Source organism: Takifugu flavidus, unplaced genomic scaffold, assembly GCF_003711565.1.
Source record: "Takifugu flavidus isolate HTHZ2018 unplaced genomic scaffold, ASM371156v2 ctg409, whole genome shotgun sequence".
Lineage (NCBI taxonomy): Eukaryota > Metazoa > Chordata > Actinopteri > Tetraodontiformes > Tetraodontidae > Takifugu > Takifugu flavidus.
Genome location: NW_026622028.1, coordinates 1 through 23,359, shown reverse-complemented (window position 1 = coordinate 23,359; position 23,359 = coordinate 1). Strand labels below are relative to the sequence as shown.

The 23,359-nt window shown below is 42.3% G+C and overlaps 2 protein-coding genes, 1 long non-coding RNA gene and 3 gene segments (V, D, J or C); 3 read left to right on the top strand and 3 right to left on the bottom strand.

Annotated features, from left to right (window-relative positions):
• The first annotated feature begins 2,045 nt into the window (after window positions 1-2,045).
• LOC130520510 (Ig kappa chain V region 3374-like) lies at window positions 2,046-3,047 on the top strand. The segment is given in 2 exon segments: window positions 2,046-2,114; window positions 2,253-3,047. Coding segments are annotated over 2 exon segments (345 nt in total).
• A 169-nt stretch (window positions 3,048-3,216) lies between these two features.
• On the bottom strand, window positions 3,217-4,570 carry LOC130520508 (Ig lambda-1 chain C region-like; the record flags this gene model as incomplete). The annotated part of the segment is given in 2 exon segments: window positions 3,217-3,792; window positions 4,432-4,570. Coding segments are annotated over 2 exon segments (459 nt in total), but the record flags the coding sequence as incomplete, so codon positions are not given.
• Window positions 4,571-4,874: 304 nt separating this feature from the next.
• slc1a8b (solute carrier family 1 member 8b) lies at window positions 4,875-13,021 on the top strand. Its single transcript, XM_057024203.1, has 13 exons — window positions 4,875-5,166; window positions 5,252-5,688; window positions 6,209-7,338; window positions 7,685-7,764; window positions 8,180-8,395; window positions 9,966-10,008; window positions 10,102-10,315; window positions 10,640-10,739; window positions 11,332-11,565; window positions 11,655-11,849; window positions 11,924-12,058; window positions 12,140-12,278; window positions 12,380-13,021. The coding sequence occupies exons 3-13, from the start codon at window positions 7,174-7,176 to the stop codon at window positions 12,524-12,526; spliced, it is 1,668 nt and encodes a 555-aa protein (XP_056880183.1). The 5' UTR covers window positions 4,875-5,166; window positions 5,252-5,688; window positions 6,209-7,173; the 3' UTR covers window positions 12,527-13,021.
• A 45-nt stretch (window positions 13,022-13,066) lies between these two features.
• LOC130520505 (ELAV-like protein 1) lies at window positions 13,067-19,807 on the bottom strand. 5 transcript variants are annotated; one of them, XM_057024204.1, is made up of 7 exons: window positions 19,662-19,807; window positions 18,636-18,695; window positions 17,297-17,477; window positions 16,798-16,901; window positions 16,166-16,319; window positions 15,854-16,079; window positions 13,067-15,076 (listed from the first exon to the last, which is right to left on the bottom strand). In XM_057024204.1, the coding sequence occupies exons 2-7, from the start codon at window positions 18,669-18,671 to the stop codon at window positions 14,752-14,754; spliced, it is 1,026 nt and encodes a 341-aa protein (XP_056880184.1). In that variant the 5' UTR covers window positions 18,672-18,695; window positions 19,662-19,807; the 3' UTR covers window positions 13,067-14,751. The 5 variants fall into 5 exon arrangements, with proteins under 5 accessions (XP_056880184.1, XP_056880185.1, XP_056880186.1 ...); XM_057024205.1 differs by lacking the exon at window positions 19,662-19,807 and adding an exon at window positions 19,517-19,604; XM_057024206.1 differs by lacking the exon at window positions 18,636-18,695.
• A 1,161-nt stretch (window positions 19,808-20,968) lies between these two features.
• Window positions 20,969-21,315, top strand: LOC130520509 (uncharacterized). Its single transcript, XR_008948887.1, has 2 exons — window positions 20,969-21,137; window positions 21,191-21,315. It is a non-coding gene; the product is annotated as an uncharacterized LOC130520509 (long non-coding RNA).
• Window positions 21,316-21,483: 168 nt separating this feature from the next.
• LOC130520507 (Ig kappa chain V region 120-like) lies at window positions 21,484-22,449 on the bottom strand. The segment is given in 2 exon segments: window positions 21,484-22,211; window positions 22,350-22,449. Coding segments are annotated over 2 exon segments (351 nt in total).
• Window positions 22,450-23,359: the final 910 nt, after the last annotated feature.

Genomic DNA, 23,359 nt, shown 5'->3' with positions numbered 1-23,359 from the left:
CATTGACCTGCACTATTTCTTACTATTTATGTATATACTGTATATATGTCTTATTTTATTTATCTTATTCTAGTGTTGTCTTCTTTATGTTGAATGTCGCAGCGTCACACCAAGACAAATTCCTAGCTTGTGTAATACTGTGTATTACATGAACAATGGCAATAAATCTGCTTCTGATTCTGATTCTGATTATTGGAGTTGTTGACATGTTGGAAATGTGATTGTTGGCAGGTGTGATGTTTGGGTGCGTGAGTGTGTGGAGAGGGAAATGGCCTGTGTGTTGATGCCTTTTGTTTGTCTTGTTTTCCTGGTTCTGTCACTAGGGGGCGTGGTGGGTTCACCTGGGCACCGCTCGCTGGTGACCGTCACACCTGCAGCTGGTTACCAATCAGCACCCTTCAAAAGCCGCTGCCTCCCGATCAGCGTCTGCTCGTTTTCATCGGCTTTGTGCTAAACGTGGGTCAACGGTGTCTTCCTGGTTCCGTCCCTTCAAGTAACTTTCCCCGTTTTCCTCACGTCTCTTCCTGGGTCACCACGCGCCCCTCATTGGGAGGAACGATCTGCACTTCACGCGCCTTTTCACCACGTGGTGCAGCTATCTGAGTGAATTAAAGTATTCTGTTAACACCGTCAGCTGTTTGGCTGCTCACGGGTCCTGCCTGAATCAAATTAGTGAATTTATTATCATTTATGTAATGATGTAAATATTATTGTAAATTGGATTTATGTGATTTTTTAAAATGTGGACTCCAGGAAGAGAAGCTGTTGTAGAAGTAACAGCTAATGGGGATACAAAAGAATAAACAAATAAACCTTCAGCTTTTTGGCCAGATTATTAATGTGCACATGAAAAATGGCCAATCTGTGGTAAAATAATTAAAATAACAGTTCAAGTAGATAGTTTGGGTCTGTATCTGTGTTCATGTTAATGGCATTAATGCAGTGGAGTCATTAAATCTCCATGTTTGTGTCTCTGACAGCAGATCAGAATATAAACTCGTTAATGAGAAATATTTAATAAAAGAATGTAGAAAATTAAAGCAACAGTAGTCAGAAAATTAACTTCATAAAAGGTTTTATTCAACTCTCAGTGGGAAAAGTGTGACTCCTCCTCATGTGTGTCAACGCAGCACCGGTGATGCCATAGCAACAGTCATGCATCTCCCACTAAAGCACCATAAAGCACCATTCATATTCATATATATTGTTTTAATACATTATACATTTTGCAAATGGAAATCTTGGATTAATTAACCCTTGTCTGTAACCTTTTCTTTTTTTAGCAAAACAAAACTGATTCAGTTAATTATTTATTCTAGCTGACATTCATTTTAAAAGGAAATAAAACAAAAAAATGAGGAATTTAATTATTAAATAAGCTCTAATGATGGTCAAAGGCATCTTTAGTTGTTATTTTCCCAATAGTTGGAATAAAGTTAAAGTAGTTTAACCCCAGAACACATGAGGTCCACCAAACCTCCAAACAGTGATGAACAAACATACAAACAACATAACAGTTGAATTAGAAAAATTGTGACCTATATGGACATGGACTCTAACTTCCCTCCACTTTTGTGAACAAACCATTCATTTGAGAGGTCTGCAGGTGTCATTCTCGTAAAAATGACACAAACAAACATCATTAAGGGAATAATGTCTCAAAAATGTCTAAACTTAGGAATTACATTTGTTTCATCTAAATTTCTGCTGCTCCTACATTTGTGTTCATGTTAATGACATTAATGCAGTGGAGTCATTAAAGCTCCATGTTTGTGTCTCTGACAGCAGGTCAGAATTTAAACTCATTAATGAGAAATAACTAATGAAAGAAAGTAGAAAATTAAAGCAACAGAGGTCAGAAAATTAACTTAATAAAAGGTTTTATTCAACTCTCAGTGGAAAAAGTGTGACTCCTCCTCATGTGTGTCTGTGTTTCACTAGAACAGGTGAGTTTCTGTCTTCTGCAGAACATTTGCATGTTTTTCTGCATGGTGCTCCTCAGAGTTTAAAGTTCTGATGTCACAGAGAGTCTGAACTCTCTTCACGCTCTCACACTGAAAACTTCAGCATCACCATGTTGTCAATAATTCTGACTGTCATCTTTCTGAGTCAGGGTGAGACTTTTCAACATTGTTTGATTTAATCCTCTTCTTCTTTCCAAGGAGGCTGAAATCATTTCATTTTTACATCATAACTGCTCCTCCAGGCTCTTTTCAACTGCTCTTTTTAACATTTGTTGTTTGTCATTTCAGAATCTTCTGCCAACAACTTTCTGACTCAGGCTGATAAATTCAAGTCTGTTAGTGTTGGAGGGTCTGTGACCATCAGCGCCACAGGAAGCTCAAATATTGACGATGATCTCAGCTGGTACCTTCAGAAACCTGGACAGGCTCCTAAACTTCTGATATATGATGTATCAAGTCTCGACACAGGAACGCCGTCTCGATTCAGTGGCAGCAGATCTGGTTCTCAGTACACTCTAACCATCACTGGTGTTCAGGCTGAAGATGCTGGAGATTATTACTGTCTGGGTGTACACAGCACATTCACACAGTGATTTAGAGCCGTACAAAAACCTCCCTCAGTGTGACTGAAGTGAAAACAGCAGCTGCAGCTGCAGACGATGAAGAGTCACCAGCAGAACTGGTTCAGTCAACACCAGAGTCACCAAGTACAAACCAGATTCATTTAAACACAAGTCAAATCAGTTTAAAAGCTTTAAAATAACCATGAAAAATGCAGAAATACTCAGTTTAACCATTAATAGAGGAATGATATATTACAAGTTACAACTGATACAAAATCATTAGTAATAATTAACCATTAAATCAGTAATTACATTTACGCAAGTGCTGCTTCTATGTGCAGATTTGATGAACTTTTCTTCATTTATTTTGATTATTTATGATACTGTAATAAAACAAATAATGCAGAGAATATAAAGGAATAAACTCCTATCAGCCATGAAACACATTCATGTTCATATTCATGAATATAAATCAATCTACAACGAGCTGTAACCATCTCTTCGAACATGTTTTATTATATTTTGAGGAGGATATTACTCCTCTTCTTCAACCATGATTGTTTGAGTTCTTCCAAATTTTTCTGTTGAAAACAGACAAAAACTAAAGACAATGTGGAGTAAAGATGGTTGATGACCAGATTGTGATGCTTTATTTGAAAAGTCAGGGAAGATAAACAACCAAGCAGAAATGTCTTCATCACTTCAAGCTTTAATAGCAACATCATCATCATCATCATCATCACCAACAGGAGCAACATGACAATGATTTAGCGCTCTCACATCTAGCTGCTGAGCTACACACGTGATTGTGTCAGACGTGACAGCCGTGTTGTTCTCTGACACACAAACTACAAACATTTAAAGTCATCTTGCTCAGAGCAGCAGCCGTGTTCCTCCTGCTCTCCCCACACACACAGCTCCTGTGCTGGGCTTCATCCAGCCCCTCTAGCCTTTACACTGGCTCCTGAGGATGGGCTGGCTCTGAACGTGGCCATGATGGTTGACCTTGCAGGAGTAATTCTCTCCTTTCATCCAGCTCTCCTTGCTCAGGGTCAGGGTGCTGACGCTGCTGTAGCTTCCGCTCTTCTCCTCCTCTGAGGTGGTCAGGACGCCCTCTGTCACCTCCGTACCGTCCACCTCCCAGCTCACCTGGGCTCCCTGAGGAGAGTACTTGGTCAGCAGGCAGGCCAGCGTGGCCGAGCCCCCAGGGAGCTGCTCAGAGGAGGGGGAGAGCAGAGAGACGGAGGGTCTGGTCATGGTGCCGGCTGGAGGGGAGAGCAGAGACACGCACGTCAACTCTGACTGCATCTGACATATTTACAGCTACACTTCAATCATACGTCCTTAATCAGTGTTTGCTCTGTTTAATATTGAGTTAAAGCAGTAAATAATTCACGTCTTTACTGACTGGCTTGAAATAAATGTGTGTTCAGTTACAGACTTTGACATCTGTCTGTTTCACTTCCCTTTCTCAGCTTTAAACGAACAAACGATCGACTCAAACTAAAATCTCTGCACATTTTACATTTATCGAATTACATCGTATTCAGATTTTAGATCATTAAAGATAATAAAATCAGTGAAACTGTGAAATATTTTACACGTTAAAATCAAGAAAGTAGATCTTGGACACGCTTTCTCAAACATTAACAACTAACAAAGTTTATGATTGTTATTAACAGAAGAAATTCTCCAAGAATCAACATTAACAGTCTCTTGTTAATTTTACTGAAATATAACCAGACTTTTCAAATTCGCTGATTCAGGTTTTACAACACAAACTTAACAATCCTACAAACAAACAAAATCTATAAAAATATGATGACTTTAAAATAATGTTCTTTGTCTTTGGTAAAATTAAACACTGTTGACATGTTTTGAACAGTAAAGATAAATTTACTTACAGAATATGATGAGTTTGGTTCCTCCACCAAACGTGTACCACAGTGATACAAACTCATCAAGTGGTCGTACAAAAACCTCCTGCACTGTCAACAAGCAGCTACCCACTGAAAATTCACATCTTTTTCTCTCAAAAATGGATTATTACCAGTTGATTTAATGCACCAACATTTTCAATAGATGAAATTTCTCTTTGAATTTGAACGATTTGATCACTTTTACACATCAGTCTCTTTACATGATCAAAACTGATGTGGATCAGTTACAATATTCTCATTCTACATTTTAATTTGTGGTTTAAAAAATACAATTTCAATTTATTTCAAATGAATAACATTTTACAAAGTCAGCTCCAAAAGTGGCCAAGAAATTGTCTTTTTAAAGCTAAAACTGCTGAATCCAGTTTAAAAATGCCAACATTCTCACATCAGCATCTGTTGTTGATGCTCAGCTGTATTTGTCAAATCTTTTCTTCAGTTCCATGAAGAAGAAAGTTGCTTTTAATCCAAGCTGTGTTTGTGTTGATTTTGTCTGCTCGTGCCTTCAGTGTGTTGAGAGCAGAGACATCATTTCCATAGAGAGGAGGCTTTGCATCATCAGCTGATCTGAGAAGGTTTATAGTGGTGTTAGTTCAACACTGCAGGACTCAGATCTGTCAGTCAACACAGCAGAAAGCACAAGCAGCATGACTCTCATCACCATCCTCATCTGGACGCTGACCTGCTGCTCTTTTACAGGTTTGTTCCCTCACAACCTCAAAGATGTCCTTGTGTCTTTTCTCTCCTCTCTTTCTGCTGATAAATGATGTGTTTTTGTCTGCAGGATGCAGCGGTCAGGTGACTGTGACTCAGCCTGCAGTGATCACATCTACTCCAGGATCCACTGTCGCTCTCACCTGTAAAACAATCCCTGCTGTTGGCAGCTGTCATAATGGACAATCAAATAGTGATTGTATGTTCTGGTTTCAACAGAAACCTGGACAGCCTCCACAGCTGCTAGTAAGACATGTCAGAATAAATCATTCAGGAACAGCAGCTCGGTTTAGTGGCAGTGGCAGCAGCACCGACTTCACTTTGACCATCAGTGGAGTTCAGACTCAAGATGAAGCAGTTTATTACTGTCTGGGCTACAATAGTGATGGAACGTTCACACAGTGATTTAGAGTGGAACAAACCCTCAGCACACCTGCTTAACGGAAAATTTCTGATCCACATCATTGAGCACAAAGCCGACAACAACTTCTCAAGCATCTCTTACAGGTATGAAGACATCTGCAACAATTTTGTCATAAACATAGCTGTCTAGATATTTATTCATTATTTGTAAATGAATTTCAGAAATTTTTATGGCGGTGGTGGCTCATTCTACTGGGAACTGGGCTGAGAAATGGGTAGTTGAGGAAGGTGCCAGAACACCTTCAGAGTACTGCCGAGCTACCCTTAAGCAAGACACTGAACCCTCAAATTCTGATATAGGGCCCTGGATGAGGGGTGGAACCTGCCTTCGCCCACATGTGCACCCTCCCTGTGACCCCGAAACGGAAAAAGCGGTCATGATGAGGAATTTAAGAATTTTCACCACCAAAAAACATAAACATCAAACTCTTTGCAGAGTGTTCAGTAACTCCCAGTGGGAATCAAATTACTAGTAAATGTTTTAAGGTGTTCCTTGACTCAGCACACCAACATGTGCTGAGTCAGTTGCTTTTGGTCTGTTGGGATCTGATTCACATGAAGTTCACAAAGTCACAGAGATTAAGTGTGTTTGTCCTCTGTGTAGGTCTGATCTTACTGCGTGCATTGTTCCCAACAAGGATTACGCTTTATTGGATTGGCTGCAGGTGACGTAGACGGACATTGTCGCTCGGTAACATTTGGATCCGTTCCCAGGTCATCACAGTCAAGGCGACACGTCAGACTACAGAAGAACATGGAAGCACCACCACGGAGTAGCGTTTATCCACAAGGATATCATCGCTGTTCCCATTCCTGGAATAAACTCGTCCATCTCCCAGTTGCCATTGTTTGCAGCCACATTTGAATTCCAGAAGTGACACCAGCAGAAAGGCTCACCGGTGGACCTTCACAGGTCCAGGTTCTCCAGAGGCTCTGGTCTAAATCCTGATGTCACGCCCTAACTTAGTTTAACGTCACGGTGAGTGTAAGCACTAGTTCCGCACACACACTGGATTAATGCTGTCTCACCGTTGACCTCTGCCCTCATCCCCTGAAAACTGCCGTGTCGTTCTAGAGTCTACGCGGCGAACGCGTGTCAGAGGTTCTAATTCCTGATGAATTGTATCTCCTGTATGATAAATCTTCAGGAAAAGTGTGGCCGTCACATGGGAAAGGCTGTTGTGTTTTTTAATGAATGGAATGACTTTGAGTCGTAATGGCCCATAATGAGCTATAAGTGGAGAGGCTTATCAGTGCTGATGCTTTCTTTAATAAGACCTGAGTGACTGGGGAGAAGCCTCTGTTAGCATCAGGTAGGGATAATCCATTAGGCTTTACCAAGAATCCTTTAGTCAATGTTTCCTCCCCCAGACTGGATCAGCTCCCTGGTGTGAGACACAAACCAAGGTTGATGCGTATTTCATTAGCTGCACTCAACCTCGTACCTGGTGGGATCCGCACTGATACGCCTCGGAAAAAAGAACAAAACGCCAGAATTTTCGGATATCTGTCAAGACCGCCGGGGGGTGGGGGTGGGGGGCTGCTGGATACGACTGACTCCACATCAGGATGGAAAGTGTGTCCAAATTTTGGAAGAGTTTGGTGCCTGTGAAGCTCAGGGCATATTTGAAGGACTACTGCAAGAGGAATGGGCTGCTGACACTCTCGGTCATCGCCGTGGTGACGGGCTGCGTGCTTGGATTTCTCCTCAGGACGTTTAACCTGTCCACGCAGGTGAGACTGACTCAACAACACTCATGTCTTTTGTTTCAAAGCCTGAGTGAGTGATGGAATTTGAATTGTGAGATGGAGTTATGTCACAGAGAAAGTGGAGACATAAAGAAACAGAGAATCTGTAGGAATGCAGGAATACCTGCAGCACCTTTTGTGTTCCCTTCAATCGCATCACTTTCTGTGATAATAAAACAACCTTTCCACGAAAACGTGCATGATGAAATAGGAACACTCAGATCCTGTGTGGCAGTGATAATAATCACAATAATGTTTAGGTGTTTTTATTCTGTTTTCATTGACATTATCAGTTGATTTGAGCTTCAACTTGAGCTGAACTCTCACACAGGCTAAGATCTACTTTGCCTTCCCTGGAGAACTGCTAATGAGGATGTTAAAGATGCTGATTCTGCCACTAATCACGTCCAGGTAAGTGTCCTCAGATTTGTCAGGATACAGTAACATCATCCTCATCATCCTCATCATCACCATGATCAGCAACAATAGGCATTGCTGTAAAAAAAAAAGGGGGGAAGAAAGCTGCAAATTACAGATTTAAACACTCAAGGCAATTTTAAAGGGGTTGAAATACAAAAACAGGTAAAAAAAAAAAAAAAGGACCTTGGACATAAAGGAGGCACCCTTCCGTCCATCTATATCTATACCTGGCCCTTTAAAACATATGATAAAATATAGAGAATTTAGCTGAACTCCGCCACATGAGGCAGCAATACACCTTGGACAAGTACCCTTCAAATTTACCTGAAACTAATTATGAAATCTCGCCTGTACTGAAAATTAAGAATAATAATGTCAAAACTCAACCTCCACTTTTTCCACAAAGTCTGATGTCTGGCCTCTCAGCCATGGACACAAAGGCAAGCGGCCGTCTGGGGGTCCTGACCATCACCTACTACCTGTGGACGACCTTCATCGCCGTCATCGTGGGCATCATTCTGGTGCTCATCATCCACCCAGGGACCGGCGCGGAGAAAGATAATCATCATGCAAGTTCAGGTCCAGTCATGACCTCCGCTGACGCTCTGCTGGACCTCATCAGGTCAGACCCGCACAAACATTTTTTTAGGTTTCCTTGTTTGTTTTTTAGCAAATTTCCATAAACACAAGTGTTTCCATTCTTCTTATGTAAAACCGTAGCCAGTAGAAAGTGTTGTTTTTAAACATTACCCAGATCTGGACAGGAAGTCCCTGTTTGGAGTGATCACCTCAGTAGCTACATGCTACGCTAAATTGTGATGTGCTGCATTTCCGGCTCACCTACAGTATCTAATTACCGTAGCAGAGTTTTCCAAGACGAGGATTTGTCTGTAATGGCATTAAATTAACACCCACAAAATAGTAGAGAAAACGAAAAGACCACTTAAATCCAGTACAGACCCAGTTTGAACCTCCATTCTGGAGCTTCGCCTGATGCTGTGGATTCTTCACATTCTCAGATGCTTCCTGAATGGTCCCAAATTACAATTTTCAAACAAGGATTTACCAAATTAGAAATCCAAACTGTCTGAAATGAAGATTTGTGGGAAGAGAACACATCAAATCTGCTCTGTTCACATGTGTAGCTGTCATGTCTCTGCAGCGGGCTAAGAATAGGGAGGCCTTATGACCTGTTAAGCTTGCACTTTCCCAGCTGGTGCGTGTGTTTGTGTGTGTAAGAGAGACAGTGTGTGCTCGGGCTTACAACAGGACCATTAATGCTGGACATCCATTAATACTTACACCTTTATTAGCGTGAGTGCTGTGCCAATGTAAGCCCATGTGTCAGGTGGACTTGTCAGTCCTGTTACGTGTTTGCTGCTCAGGTTTGGCTTGCTGACACAGGCTGGATAATTACCACCAGGTAACGCAATCGTGGCTGAACTCCTGCTCCCTGTCATTCTGTTAAAGATACTTTTTATCCCTGTTTGTTGCTACTTCATTTTTTCCCAATAAAACTGTACATTAGCATGTTTAGCAACAGCCAGCACAGCTGTGGATGATGGGAGGTGTGTTTGAACCACTCTTCCTTTCTTCCCTTCTACATGACATCACACATTTGGGATAGTAAACCAGAGATTTTTTCATATCCTATATCATCAAGATGCAGAAATATAGCTGAAATAAAGCTGCCGTTGGGGCCTTATTAGCAGTCGGGATGATTTTTGACATATAAGGCCTGATTTTCTCAGATTGAGCTATTTCCATTTCTGGATGCAGTAAAATCACAATCCAGTTAGAGATAGTTACAGTTGCATGTGTAGATTTGTGTGCATTCGTCTGCATGAATGGGGACATTGTCCAGTTTCAGTCTGCAGATATAAATAGGAGTTTTAAATGATCATGTTAGGTATGGTGGTTTTCTTGGTTTACCAGTTTTTCAGCACTCTTGTGAGGCAGTTTTGACTGGTGAGACCTTAAAATGTGGAGGTTTTTGTTTTTATCAGGAGCATTTGAGGAAATCTAGAGCGATTCTGACTGTAACTCAACAACATAATTAATGTTCTGGGCGATAAAAGCTGTGAAATGTGGGGAAAAAATGAATGTATCAAGAGTCATCATCAACCGGTGAAAAGCTATTTCTTTTCTCTACAGTCATGACCTGACGTGTTTGTGTGTGTTGGTCTTTACAGGAACATGATCCCATCAAATTTAATTGAAGCAACGTTTCAGCAGGTGAGTTCCTCCTCTCATAAGGCAACAGTGGGTTTTAGGACAGTGCTCATGAATTCCTGGTCCAACAGTCGCCTCTCTGTGGTTCCCCCTCAGTACCGCACCGACCTGGTTCCCATCGTGCAGAGTGCCGACGTCAAAGAGTCTCAGGCCAACTACGTGTACGTCATGCCCGACTACCACAACCCTAAGTTGGGCCACCCGGTCTTCCTGGAGATCACCCCAGCTCCAGACATCAAGTACAAAATCGTCCCGAGTACCAGCAAGGGTATGAACGTCCTGGGGATCGTCATCTTCTCTGCTACCATGGGTAGGTGATCCACAAACCTCTAAAACATTCATCAAACATTCAGACACACTTCTACAAAATCTGCTACGCCAGAAATAAGCCGTGATGGCGGCCTGACAAATTTACACTGATCACTTGGATGAATGCGGACACGAGAAAGGAGGCAATGGTCCTGATAGAGGTGAGGGGCCATCTGTGGGCGGGGCCTAAACGGGCCCATGACAGGTTTCATTAAATTATGAAATAAGTGTATAGTTTGAGTTGCAGAACAACACCAAAACCTTTTCATGGGGATTAGACTATAAATCAGATTAAATCACACGTGGACGTACGGACTGTCCCCAGGTCTGCTGCTGGGGAAGATGGGAGAACGTGGAGCGCCGCTTGTGAACGTCTGCCAGTGCATTAACGAGTGCGTCATGAAGATCATCAACGCTGCCATGTGGTAAGACACACCTTCAGAAATAGACCAGAGCATAATTGAAGACACCCATTCAGATGAAGACAGCCCGGCAACAGTTCAGAGGCAGATTATGTCTAAAAATAAAGCCCAGGGAGTAACGGATGGCGTCTGAAGTGTTCTTAACGCCTCTCAGGCACCACAGCTCCTGAGGATAAATGTCAACGCAGCAGGATCTTAATGGCAATGATTGAAGTGTTTGACCACCTTGAAGACTTTTCCTAGGTTACATTTTTAGCCTGCAAGCATCTAAAAACCATTGTATGACGCAACATCAAGGGTTGTCTGAAACCGTATCCATGATGGTGCAGAGAGAAAATATTATTTTTTTGTCATCTATTTGAATAAATGATCGAATCTCACATGAACTCCAGTAGTTTGAGCAGCATTTAAGGTGCACGAATCTGTCCATTTTCTGCTGAAATGCTTTTTGGAGGAAAACTTGTTTCTAAAACATAATTATTTTTAAAACTGTCTCTCATTTTTCTTATAATCTGAGAAATACAGAAGCTAATCAGGGCAGGTGTCTTTTTTAAAGTTCCTGCACAATCTAATCTTCGATCCCGAAACCATGCAGGTACTTCCCCTTCGGGATTGTGTTCCTGGTGGCAGGAAAGATCTTGGACATGCACGACCCGGCTCACCTGGGAGAGAAACTGGGCATGTACTTCATCACGGTCCTGTCCGGCCTGTTCGTGCACGGTCTCATCCTGCTGCCGCTCTTCTTCTACTTCTTCACTCGTAAGAATCCCTTTCCTTACATCCGAGGGCTGCTGCAGGCCCTCGTCATCGCGCTGGCCACATCCTCCAGGTAAGAGAGCCCCACAGTCCGGAGCAGGACAGTTTGTCCATCAGACGTCTGTCTCACCCTGCCCTGCCCGACCCTGTCCTCTTCCTCAGCTCAGCGACGTTACCAATCACCATGAAGTGTCTCCTGGAGAACTGCGGTGTGGACCGTCAGATTGCCCGTTTTGTGCTTCCAGTCGGGGCCACCATCAACATGGACGGCACCGCCCTGTACGAGGCCGTGGCGGCCATCTTTATAGCTCAGGTCAACGAGTATGATTTGGATTTCGGCCAGCTGGTCACCATTAGGTGAGACGTAACTAGTTTTCACTTAACTCGTGTGTTGAAATGTTGAAGTTAACACTTCCTGAATTCCACATCAGTATAACAGCAACAGCAGCCAGCATAGGGGCAGCCGGGATACCTCAAGCAGGGCTGGTTACCATGGTGATTGTCCTCACATCTGTGGGATTACCACCTGCTGACATCTCCTTAATTGTGGCCATTGACTGGGTTCTGTGAGTCCCTCAAACATCAAGTAGACAGCTTTGAGGACTTTGGGAGCAATGTGTGAGTGACCTACCCATTCTCTTTGTCAGTGATCGGTTCCGGACAATGATCAACGTCCTCGGCGATGCCCTCGCTGCAGGGATTATGGCGCATCTGTGCAAGAAGGACTTTGACAAAACATCCAATGGTACTGTGGTCAACACACCTCCTCCTGCGAATGACCAACGGGTGAGGAGGCTTTCAAACCTTTAGCTGATCAAAATGTTCTAATGTCACACAGTGACTGGGCTAGCTGCTGTTAACACTGGTGGTCGCTTCCTCCCCTCCAGAGGGACACGGTCATCTCCTTCGGCAACCAGAGCGTGGCGCTGTCGGACGCACCTCTCATCGCGCACCGCTGCGATTACATCTTCGAGGTGGATGGAGAGAACATGATGGAGAGGCCCGTAGCCTGCTACAACCTCTGCCAAGTATGAGACACAGGACTGCAAATTGCCTTTTTTCCTCGATGACGGAGAGGCCTGCCGTGGACAAGAGGGCCCGTTTGGACTTCTGACCCAAACCAGAGTCTGGGTGTAGCGGCCAACATTTGGCAGCGCGGTGCGGAAGACGCATGAGCTCAAGTACTGTATGTCAGAGTAGAGCGGATTAATGGGGGAAAGGAAACCAGCGACCTGCAAAACCGGCAGCGGAAAAGTAGTAGGCTTTAAACGGGCTGGAGTTGCTATAGAAACAGTTACAGTAGCTGCTGTGATGGAGTCAGATTGGGGGTTTGAGTTGCCTTATGATCAGCATTTACAGCCTAATTTTAAGATCATGAAAAACTTAAAAGCAGTTGAACTTGTGTAAAGAAAGTATATAGGGGGCAGTTAAACAGTTAAGCTACTGACACCATCGTCACTAGGAAATGCTTTTATACCTATGCGTTTAAATGTCTTATTTTCTAATAAAAACAGATCTTGTTCTATGTTGAGTCGTCACATTTATGTTACAAAAAAATCACTTAAATATTCCAATGGTTTTGAGATAAACATTTAATTCTGAAAAATCACAATGTTTTTATTGAATGGACCGAATGTTAGAAGACATGGACTTAGTGCCCCTTTAACACCAACAAATCTTTTAAAAAAAACAACTCCAATAATGTAACATACAGCTACAAACATGTTCAAATAAATATGCACGTCCACTCACGAATAATACACTCATTTCTCTAATAAATTAAGGCGGAATGCTGTTTTTCTGGACTTTCCCAAAAGGATTCCCCTCACGTCTCCCATGTAGCGCTCTCTTAAAGTAAGCAGTACCACACAAATGTCAGTAAAATTATTAAAGAAAAAAAAAACGGAGTCCAGGACTACAATAAACTGTATCTGCTTTAAGCAAGTTCTGAAATATTGCACAATGTTGAGACGTGAGCCAAAAAAACAAAAAAAACCCCATTGAAATCCTGGATAAGAGCCAAAGCTGGAACTCATGGAGGGAGTTATCTCGTTGGCGTGGTTACGTTCTGACGAGGTTTAAGCTCGGTGATTTCATCTCAAACCAGACTGTGATGCTCCACCTATGAACACCTCGACTGAATTCTTTATTAGTGTTTCACTGAGCTCAAACACGTCCAACATCGCTCGCTAATTCTGTTGCTCTGCACTGTTTTACCGTTAGAACGATTTAGCCGCAGCTTTCTATGCACGCTGATCTGAGCTAACACTGATCGAAGCAGATATCTGTTGAACCGCAGGCCGACTTCAGCAATAAAGGGAAAAAAGAAAGAAAAAGAAACAAACCAAACAAAACTCAGCAAAACAAAATAAAATTTAATGGTGTTTTTATGTTCCAAGGGAAACAAATTTTTAAAAAAAATTAAAAAGAAAAACTAAATGAAATAAACAGGCCATTAAGGTTCTCTTTAGGGGAAAGATGCTCCTGAAAGTTATGTTTGGAGATTACAGTTAGGAGACAGAATGTATGAGGGGGGAAATCAATGAAAAGAAAAAGCAAACAGCAAAACAAACTGGGATTAGAGGATCAAATCTCTGCCTGCCTTTGGTCCGTCTCTTTCATCGACTTTCATACTTCACTGGACTCTCCAGACAACTTTACACAGGACGACAACAAAATCAACCAGATCAAAAACAGACCGTTAGATCTTGAAGGTGAGCCAATTTCCTGTCACGAGTGGCTGAGCTCTGCGATGCTCTAAAACAGCCTGGCTAAAAGTGCTTAATTTTCACGGTAACTCAACGTGACGGTGATGTTTTTGCGGGTCTGTTTATCGGCTGGATCGTCATTTTAAGGCATCTTTTCGGATTTACGAGATCCTCACCTATTCCCCAGAAGCGCCGTTGGGGAGACCGCGCTGGGCTCTCTGCCGTTTGGAGCCGCTTCCCAGCCTTCTGTTGGGAGTCCTCAGCTGAACATCCAACACACATGAGCATCTTAGCTTTTTCGACATTTGCTTTAAAATTACTTGGGGACAGCCACATATATTCGTAACCCCCTCTATAATATCAAACTACTGAATGTCAGAGTCCAAAACATGAGTACAAAGACAATTAAGAAGTTGTTTGGACAAATACAAAAGGTGCAGAAGAGTCAACTTAACTCTGGATACACTAAAACTCAAAGGCTGCAAACTTCTCGCTGTTAAAGCCTCCTGCAGGTCGTTTCCACCTCTCCTCTACACCCCACTGTCCAATTTCTATTTGTGACCTTTGCTGGTCTTAAAGGACACTTGCAGTATTTTTTCTCCGAGCCGGTAGCCGTTAAGGCTGGCGATGGCCATGGCCGCGTCCTCGTAGTTGGACATGGTGACGAAGCCGAAGCCCTTGCACTTGTTGGTGGTGAAGTCGCGGATCACTTTGACGTTTGTGACGGCGCCGAAGGGGCCGAACATCTGCCAGAGGATGGTTTCGTCCGCCTCCTGGCCGAGGTTGTAGATGAAGATGCACCAGCCGTTATTGGAGTTGGTGGGGACGCTGACGCCGCCCACCCCCCCCATGTGATCGACGCTCATGGGCGAGAACCTGAAATGGTAATGTTGACAGCTCTTTATCAGCAAAAAGAAATTGTTTTTTTACTGACACTGGTCCTATTCTTTAAACATTTACAACCACATCGAAAGCATGGCCTAAAGTAGTCATGGGGGGTGGGGGTGCCACATACCGTTTGGTACAATAAAGCCATTTAATTAATATAAGTAATCAACAATACGTGCACCACTTCCACCTTTCAATGGTAACAGCAGATAATTAACTGTGTAAGCAGTGCTGCTGGTAGCATTAGCTGATAAAGCTATAAAAATGTGTTTCTGGATAAAATGACAACCTTACAAGACTGTTATATTTTTTCTGCTGCTTCGTCAATTTTTGCTACTGCTGCTTCTACCAATAGGTGGGTCTCCATCTATTGGCGCTAACATTACCCAATAACAAATGATGTTACGTACACTGCAACCTAACCAATATGGACTATTAATTATCTGTTAAATGATGAGGTTGCAGAGATGCACCTTTCCATAGGTAGCAGAAATTGACAGAACAGCGGCTCAGCTGTCCACAGATATTAGCTTGGTAAAGACAACGAGCTATGTCCCTCTCATTCCATGGATCCGTGTAGCTGGCGGGAACCCCCACATGCTGGCGTCCGCCTGTTTATGGATTCACTCCAGCCATGTCAACGGGCCATCACACTCATTTTTCAAAGCAGTCAAACTCTGCACCTTATGGATCCGGCCTGGGGCTGGAACACTTTAAGCCCTGATCTAAAGGTTTTAAATCTTAAAGCAACTCGCTGGCACGCACCTAAACCTCTGTGCCTGGTGATGTAATGGCCCCCCGAAACGCCGAGACTGGTTGTGGAAGAGTTGAGAGATGACCTGTGTGTTCTTTGTCTGATTTGGGTTGGCCGCAAACTTGACTGTGATTGGCTCGACGACCCCTGAAGGTTTTTGGCCATTCAGGTTGTTGACGGCATCCTCTGCCTCGGCCCGCTTGTCAAACCGGATGAAAGCCACGCCCCTGGACGCGCCTGTGTGAAATGATTGATGCAGCTGTTTAAGGGGTTGGTTAAACATTCGGCTTCAGAAAGCCAAAGGCGTTAGTTAAGCTTCATACCTGTAGCTTGGTCAACAAGAACACGCGAGTTAATGATGCGCCCGAATCGGGAAAACATGTCCTCCACATCCTTCTGGGTCATGGACTTGGGCAGGCCGCTGATGTATAAGTTAGCATCCTTTATTGTGTCAGAGCTGGGCCGAGCATACGAAACCTGACAACAGGAAACACTTCCTCGATTAAAATTCTGCTGACTGTGCAAAACATAACAACTACAAGCCTGTAAATTCACTCAGCTGTTGATATATTTGCTTATTATATCACTAAAGGAGCAAAGTTGCAACATCTGACCTAACAGATTTTCTTACCCAACAGATTTGATCTATTATTGATTTAATTTTATACTTCATTGATTTCTTGTGTTAAATATTGGAGTGGAGCAAAGATTAGCAACAAAAGTATAAATAATTTTTTAAAATTCGAAATACAAAGGATACTTAAAACATTTTTTTTTTTTAAAAAACACTGAATTTACCACAAAAGTGCCTTCAAGTTAACACACAACAGGAAAAGTAGTGTCACTTATTGCACTGACAGGCACTAGCTAGCTAGCAAACAGCAGAGGAGCCACAGAGGTTATAAAACAAGAAATCTGTAGTTTGACAATTGTAGAACACCTTGTTGCACATTACCTTGATATTTTTGGACTGTAGCCTTAGTCCATTCAGTGTATTGATAGCTCTTTCTGCATCACTAGGGGTAACATAGTTAACAAATCCGTACCCTAAACTGTGGCCTAGAGAAAAAAAAAGGAAAACAATAAAACAAAACAAAAAAAGGTTGTATAGTTTAAAAAAATTGGCAAACAAATATATTAAAACAAAAAAGAAAGAAAAGAAAAAAACAATTCTTGACAATGCATGCTAATCTAAAGAAAGAAACAAACAGTCTCCAGTTAAAAAGAGCTGGGCGGGCTGGAACAAAAATCTACCTCCTACCTGGGTTCTCGGCTAAATGAAATCATGGTTTAAAAAAATCGTTAAGGAGAGGGAGAGGGTTCATATCCTCCTCGTAAGATGATCCACTTTCTGCTAAATCCACACAAACATTGTATTTCGGAAAGGTCAAAGCCTTGCCCAGAGGCGTCACACTGGTTCACCACGGGTCTCGTCCCATCGCAGCCTGACCTACCTGCGATTTTGTCTCGGATCAGCTTTGCGGACTCCACCTCCCCGATGCTGCTGAAGAGGCTCCGCAGCTCCTCCTGCGACATGTTCTGAGGCAGGTAGTTCACTATTAGGTTGGTCTTTGCATCCTTTCCCTCGCCCCCCCCCATGTGGTCTTCATAACCGTTTGACATGTCATACACCTCCTGCAGAAGAGACACAAGCGGTGACTAAACGGCACGACATCGTGGTCGGACACGAGCGCTCCAGTTAAACTGAGTTCTAACTGGGCGTACACGACCATTTAAATAATAGAACACTATAAAAGCAATGAATAAATAAGATAAAGAGCAACAGCTATTTATGTTCCATAAATATAATTAGATTTATTCCACAATAGTTGAACATCTGTCGTTTGGGAAAATTATGGATGCAGAAAATTAGTGTCACATGTGCAACTGTTATGTAATTCAAGCCCAACCAATCCAGAGGGAGGGTGGTGATTCTTCAAACCAACCTTCAGCACAAATACGTCAGAATTCCGTGAAGAGCAAAAAGGGAAAAAAGCCTAAATGCTCAATCGCCACAAACTCAAAGCACCAACTCCAAACGCCGCTGCAAAAATCCTTTGAATTCAACTGAAATCTGACTTCCTGCACAATCCAACACACACAATATATTATTATATTATTTGCAGATTTCTCTTCTGAATTTTTAAAAAATAAATAGAATTAAAACAGGTCAAACAAAAGGGTTGTTTTTATATATATAAAAAAGTTTTCTACCCAAGTTTTCTAAAAAGAAACCATAAAGGTTCTGCGTACCTTTATGTAGTGAACAATGTGACGAGGTTCATTTTAGTCCTAATGCAGAAGTAACCACACTGACACTACAACTGCTGTTAAATATGAAGACGTGGTTGGCAACACCAGAGCAAGACGGCCGATTTTTGACCGTTTATGTACTTGTTGTGACAGCAGAGACCTTGGCTGGGGGCTGAAAATGGATCACACACTTATAACAGGAAGATGCCCAGCTACCCCCCCACAGAGGTCCATTCATGCAGAAGCACAGTTGGGAATGTGTATTCTGCTGGGTTAGAAGCTCAGAGGATGAATGAGTCCTGTACAAACTGTCAGCAGGCTTCACATGTCTTCTGATTCCACCAAGAATGGGACAATTTTAGCGAAACCTCTATCAGCTCAAAACCATAACGTTCATGAACATTTAGACAGATGTGGATGTATCCTCATTAGCTCCCAATCACTTCACTCCAAAACCTCCAGTTTGCACGTCCAACACCAAGTTGATGAAGTCACACGTCACAGCATCACTTGATACGGGAGCCAAAATGTCATACTCACATTCTTATTGTCATTGTGCCACTGTTGGATTGCCATGGCGACACCTTGCAGCTCCTGAAGCTGGGCGGGATTAAGACAGAAATCCAACAACCCAGTTAGAGACCCAGAGGGCATTTGGATTGAGCAGGAGTAGCTTGACTCCACACATTATACGGACCCTAATCCAGCCTTGACCAATTTCATTTTGATTCTGCCTGCCCAGATAACATGCACGGTGAAATGGGTTCCTTTCTGGAGTTGTGTTCCAACCCCCCAGCACACATATTGTGAAAGCTTTTGCACAACTGGATGCACGTATTCCCCATAACCTCAAATATAACGTGCGCCACTCGGTTCCACACCACTTCTGGACTGGATTCTGCACTAATAACGGTGATCAGTCTTTTGCAAAGGTGCTTGGGAATATACTGGGTGAAGGATTGGGACGTAACAATGCACATTTGTATTACATTAAACCGCTGCAAAGCAGAGAGACCATGAAAGTGGCTCTACAATGCCATCAGTTTCCCAAACTGCCATTTTATACTGGCATTTAATTTCATCTTTAGCTCGCACAGCTTTGAAATGCAGTGGTACTGACATTCTCTATCAATCAATATACTTTTATAAAATAAGACCCTCTGTTATAACCCGTTTAATGATGACCTTTTGCTCTCTCTGCTGATCTGAGGCATACAGAGTCAAAGCTGGTGATGAAGCGGAGCGGCCTGACTCGTAGCATCAGCATTAGCATTAGCAGGCTAACTAGCATCATAGCCCGTCCCTCCCCCGGGTAGAAAACGGACACACGCAAGAGTGAGGACGACTAAATAAGCACACGCCCTTGGAGTATTATGGACTCTACTAAAGATGAGGAGCTGTTAAGGACAGCAAATATTTACCACATTTCAGCGCCTGAATCCCAACAGGCCAGGGAGGCTAACGTTAACGCCTCCAAAAGCCTCGAGAGCAGCATGGCACTCAGTGGCAACAGCGAACCAAATAACATACAGGCTTAGAAATGCACGGGGGCAGTAAAAACCTCACCAGAATAAAGGCGGCACTTTTGCCCTCTTCTCTCGTGTTATTTTTTATTGATTTTCTTCGACGTTTGCTTCGCTCCAAATCAGGCCTCACACGGCGAAGAAGCCGAGGAAGGAGCGACGCGTCACCTCCAACTACGCCCCCGCACGTCAAACCACGCCCACTGAAAACGAGTTGACGTTTGATGTCCATGTGCAATTCCATTTTAGTTCTCTTATATTACATGCCAATTCAGACAGTTTTGATTTTAAATTGACTTGCTTACTTACCAGAATTTTATCTATATTATTTTCATAATTGGCAGTGGGTTTTTTTTGTTTGTTTTGTCTTAGCTGTGATGCATCAAATAATATTTTTTACACATTTTGCACTAAGGTGCTGTACACAGGGTAATAACTCAAAAACAAAAAATAAAATCTTAAACTCAGATGACATCAAATGACAATCAATTACAGATATAACAGATTAAGACAATTAAAGTGCAGGGAAGGCCAATGTAAAGAGGTGTAAAAACCCTGTTTTTAAAAACTGTATTTTAGAGGGGAATCTCTAATGTCCGGTGGCAGACGATGGATCAGCAACCACGAAGGCTCTGTCACCGTGTTGTTTAAGCAGGGGACATGAAGGAGACCTGGGAGCTGCCCTGAGATGAACGATATAAGCAATGGAGCTGGGTTAAGGGCTAGGGTCAGGCGGTAGGGCAAACCCAAACCCAAAACCCTGGACCCAGAAAGGATCCCTGGGGGACACCGTGATGACCAGGGGAAGGGGATGAAAAAAACTGTGCTAACAAGGCTAAAACGTTCTTTGGTGGAGGTAGGAGTGAAACCAACTTAGGGCTGTCCTCTTAATTCCAAGCGACGTTCCAGAGAAGCCAGGAATGTACTCTGGTCGACGTCGAAAAATGCAGCACGAAGATCGAAGGGTGCAACAGAACGTACTCAAAATAAATCAGCAGTAAAAGTGGCACTTTTTTAAAAAAAATTGTTCCTGATTGGGTGACAGTTTGGTCACAATAGGGTTCAAATCAGAAGGAGTTATCATGCTGTGTTCTGGAGGACACGAAATGTCAGTGCTGAAAGAATGATCCACCTCCGTTATCTTTGTCAAGTCTACAGCAGGTGAAAACAACTACGGGGCAAAAGTTTAAAATCCCTCATCTGGTTGAAAAAGTGGTGAGATATTCAGATGCTTCTAAATAATCAGAACAAACTACATCACATAGTTACTTACATTAAATTGTGTACAATGTTTTATTTGTAAAATTTATTAAAATGTATTTGAATATGATTCATATGAATCTTGTTTGTACTTGGTGACTCTGGTGTTGACTGAACCAGTTCTGCTGGTGACTCTTCATCGTCTGCAGCTGCAGTTGTGTGTCAGAGAACAACACGGCTGTCACGTCTGACACAATCACGTGTGTAGCTCAGCAGCTAGATGTGAGAGCGCTAAATCATTGTCATGTTGCTCCTGTTGGTGATGATGATGATGATGATGATGATGATGATGATGATGATGATGATGATGAGATGATGATGATGATGTTGCTATTAAAGCTTGAAGTGATGAAGACATTTCTGCTTGGTTGTTTATCTTCACTGATACTATTTTCAAATAAAGCATCACAATCTGGTCATCAACCATCTTTACTCCACATTTGTCTTTAGTTTTTGTCTGTTTTCAACAGGAAAATTTGGAAGAACTCAGACAATCCTGGTTGAAGAAGGTGAAATATCCCAGTATCGAAATATAATAAATCATGTTAGAAGAGATGGTTACAGCTCGTTGTAGATGGATTTATATTCATGAATATGAACATGAATGTGTTTCATGGCTGATAGGAGTTTATTCCTTTATGTTCTCTGCATTATTTATTATATAACAGTATCATAACAAATTTGGCATGAATGAAGCAAAGTTCATCAAATCTGCACAAAGAAGCAGCACTTGAGTAAATGTAATTACTGATTTAATGGTTAATTATTACTAATGATTTTTTGTCCATTGTAACTTGTAATATATCATTCCTCTATTAATGATTAAACTGAGTATTTGTGTATTTTTCATGGTTATTTTAAAGCTTTTAAACTGATTTGACTTGTGTTTAAATGAATCTGGTTTGTACTTGGTGACTCTGGTGTTGACTGAACCAGTTATGCTGGTGACTCTTCATCGTCTGCAGCTGCAGCTGCTGTTTCCACTTCAGTCACACTGAGGGAGGTTTTTGTACGGCTCTAAATCACTGTGTGAATGTTCCATCGCGATGGTCACCCAGACAGTAATAAACTGCTTCATCTTCAGCCTGAACACCAGTGATGGTTAGAGTGTACTGAGAACCAGATCTGCTGCCACGGAATCGAGACGGCGTTCCTGTGTAGAGACTTGATACATCATATATCAGAAGTTTAGGAGCCTGTCCAGGTTTCTGAAGGTACCAGCTGAGATAGCCGCCAATATTTGAGCTTCCTGTGGCGCTGATGGTCACAGACCCTCCAACACTAACAGACTTGAATTTATCAGCCTGAGTCAGAAAGTTGTTGGCAGAAGATTCTGAAATGACAAACAACAAATGTTTAAAAGAGCAGCTGAAAAGAGCCTGGAGGAGCAGTTATGATGTAAAAATGAAATGATTTCAGCCTCCTTGGAAAGAAGAAGAGGATGAAATCAAACAATGTTGAAAAGTCTCACCCTGACTCAGAAAGATGACAGTCAGAATTATTGACAACATGGTGATGCTGAAGTTTTCAGTGTGAGAGTGTGAAAAGAGTTCAGACTCTCTGTGACATCAGAACTTTAAACTCTGAGGAGCAACCATGCAGAAAAACATGCAAATGTTCTGCAGAAGACAGAAACTCACCTGTTCTAGTGAAACACAGACACGCATGAGGAGGAGTCACACTTTTCCCACTGAGAGTTGAATAAAACCTTTTATTAAGTTAATTTTTGACTACTGTTGCTTTAATTTTCTACTTTCTTTCATTAGTTATTTCTCATTAATGAGTTTATATCCTGACCTGCTGTCAGAGACACAAACATGGAGATTTAATGACTCCACTGCTTTAATGTCATTAACATGAACACAGGTACAGACAGAATACTGTTTGTCCAGGACATCTAATTGTCTCAGATGGCGACTGGTCCCAAATACAGCAGAGAAGAATTACATTGAAATCAAAGAACAAACTTTACTGACCACAAAGAAATGATCCAAACTGATTGCCAGACTCACACACAGCAGGAGGTAATCCTGACAAGACAGAATCCACAGAATAAATCCCTCTGGTTAGTAATGCAAAACGTGATAGAGGTGCGTCATCGTCATCGATCCAAAGTCACCCTGTTGGAGGCATTCAGCAGGGTAAACAAAGGGCACGTCCTGGACTAGATTGTGGAAGATTATTAAAAAGATGATCTCTCGGCTGGTCTGGGAACGCCTGGGGATTCCCCCGGATGAGCTGGAAGCAGAGTTGTAGTCTTACACACCTCTCTGCTGCTTCCTTAGAACCCTCATCTGCCAACAATAACATATTTAACACTATAGAGGTAGTCTGTGTTCCACGGTTAAAAGTTCACCAAGCACAGAGCAGGGGAGCGGTCAATCACCAAAATCTTATTAAAATTAATAATAAAATTAAAATGAATACTGAAGCACAAGTTGGAGAAACTAATATCACAATTAAATGTGGACTATTAAATAT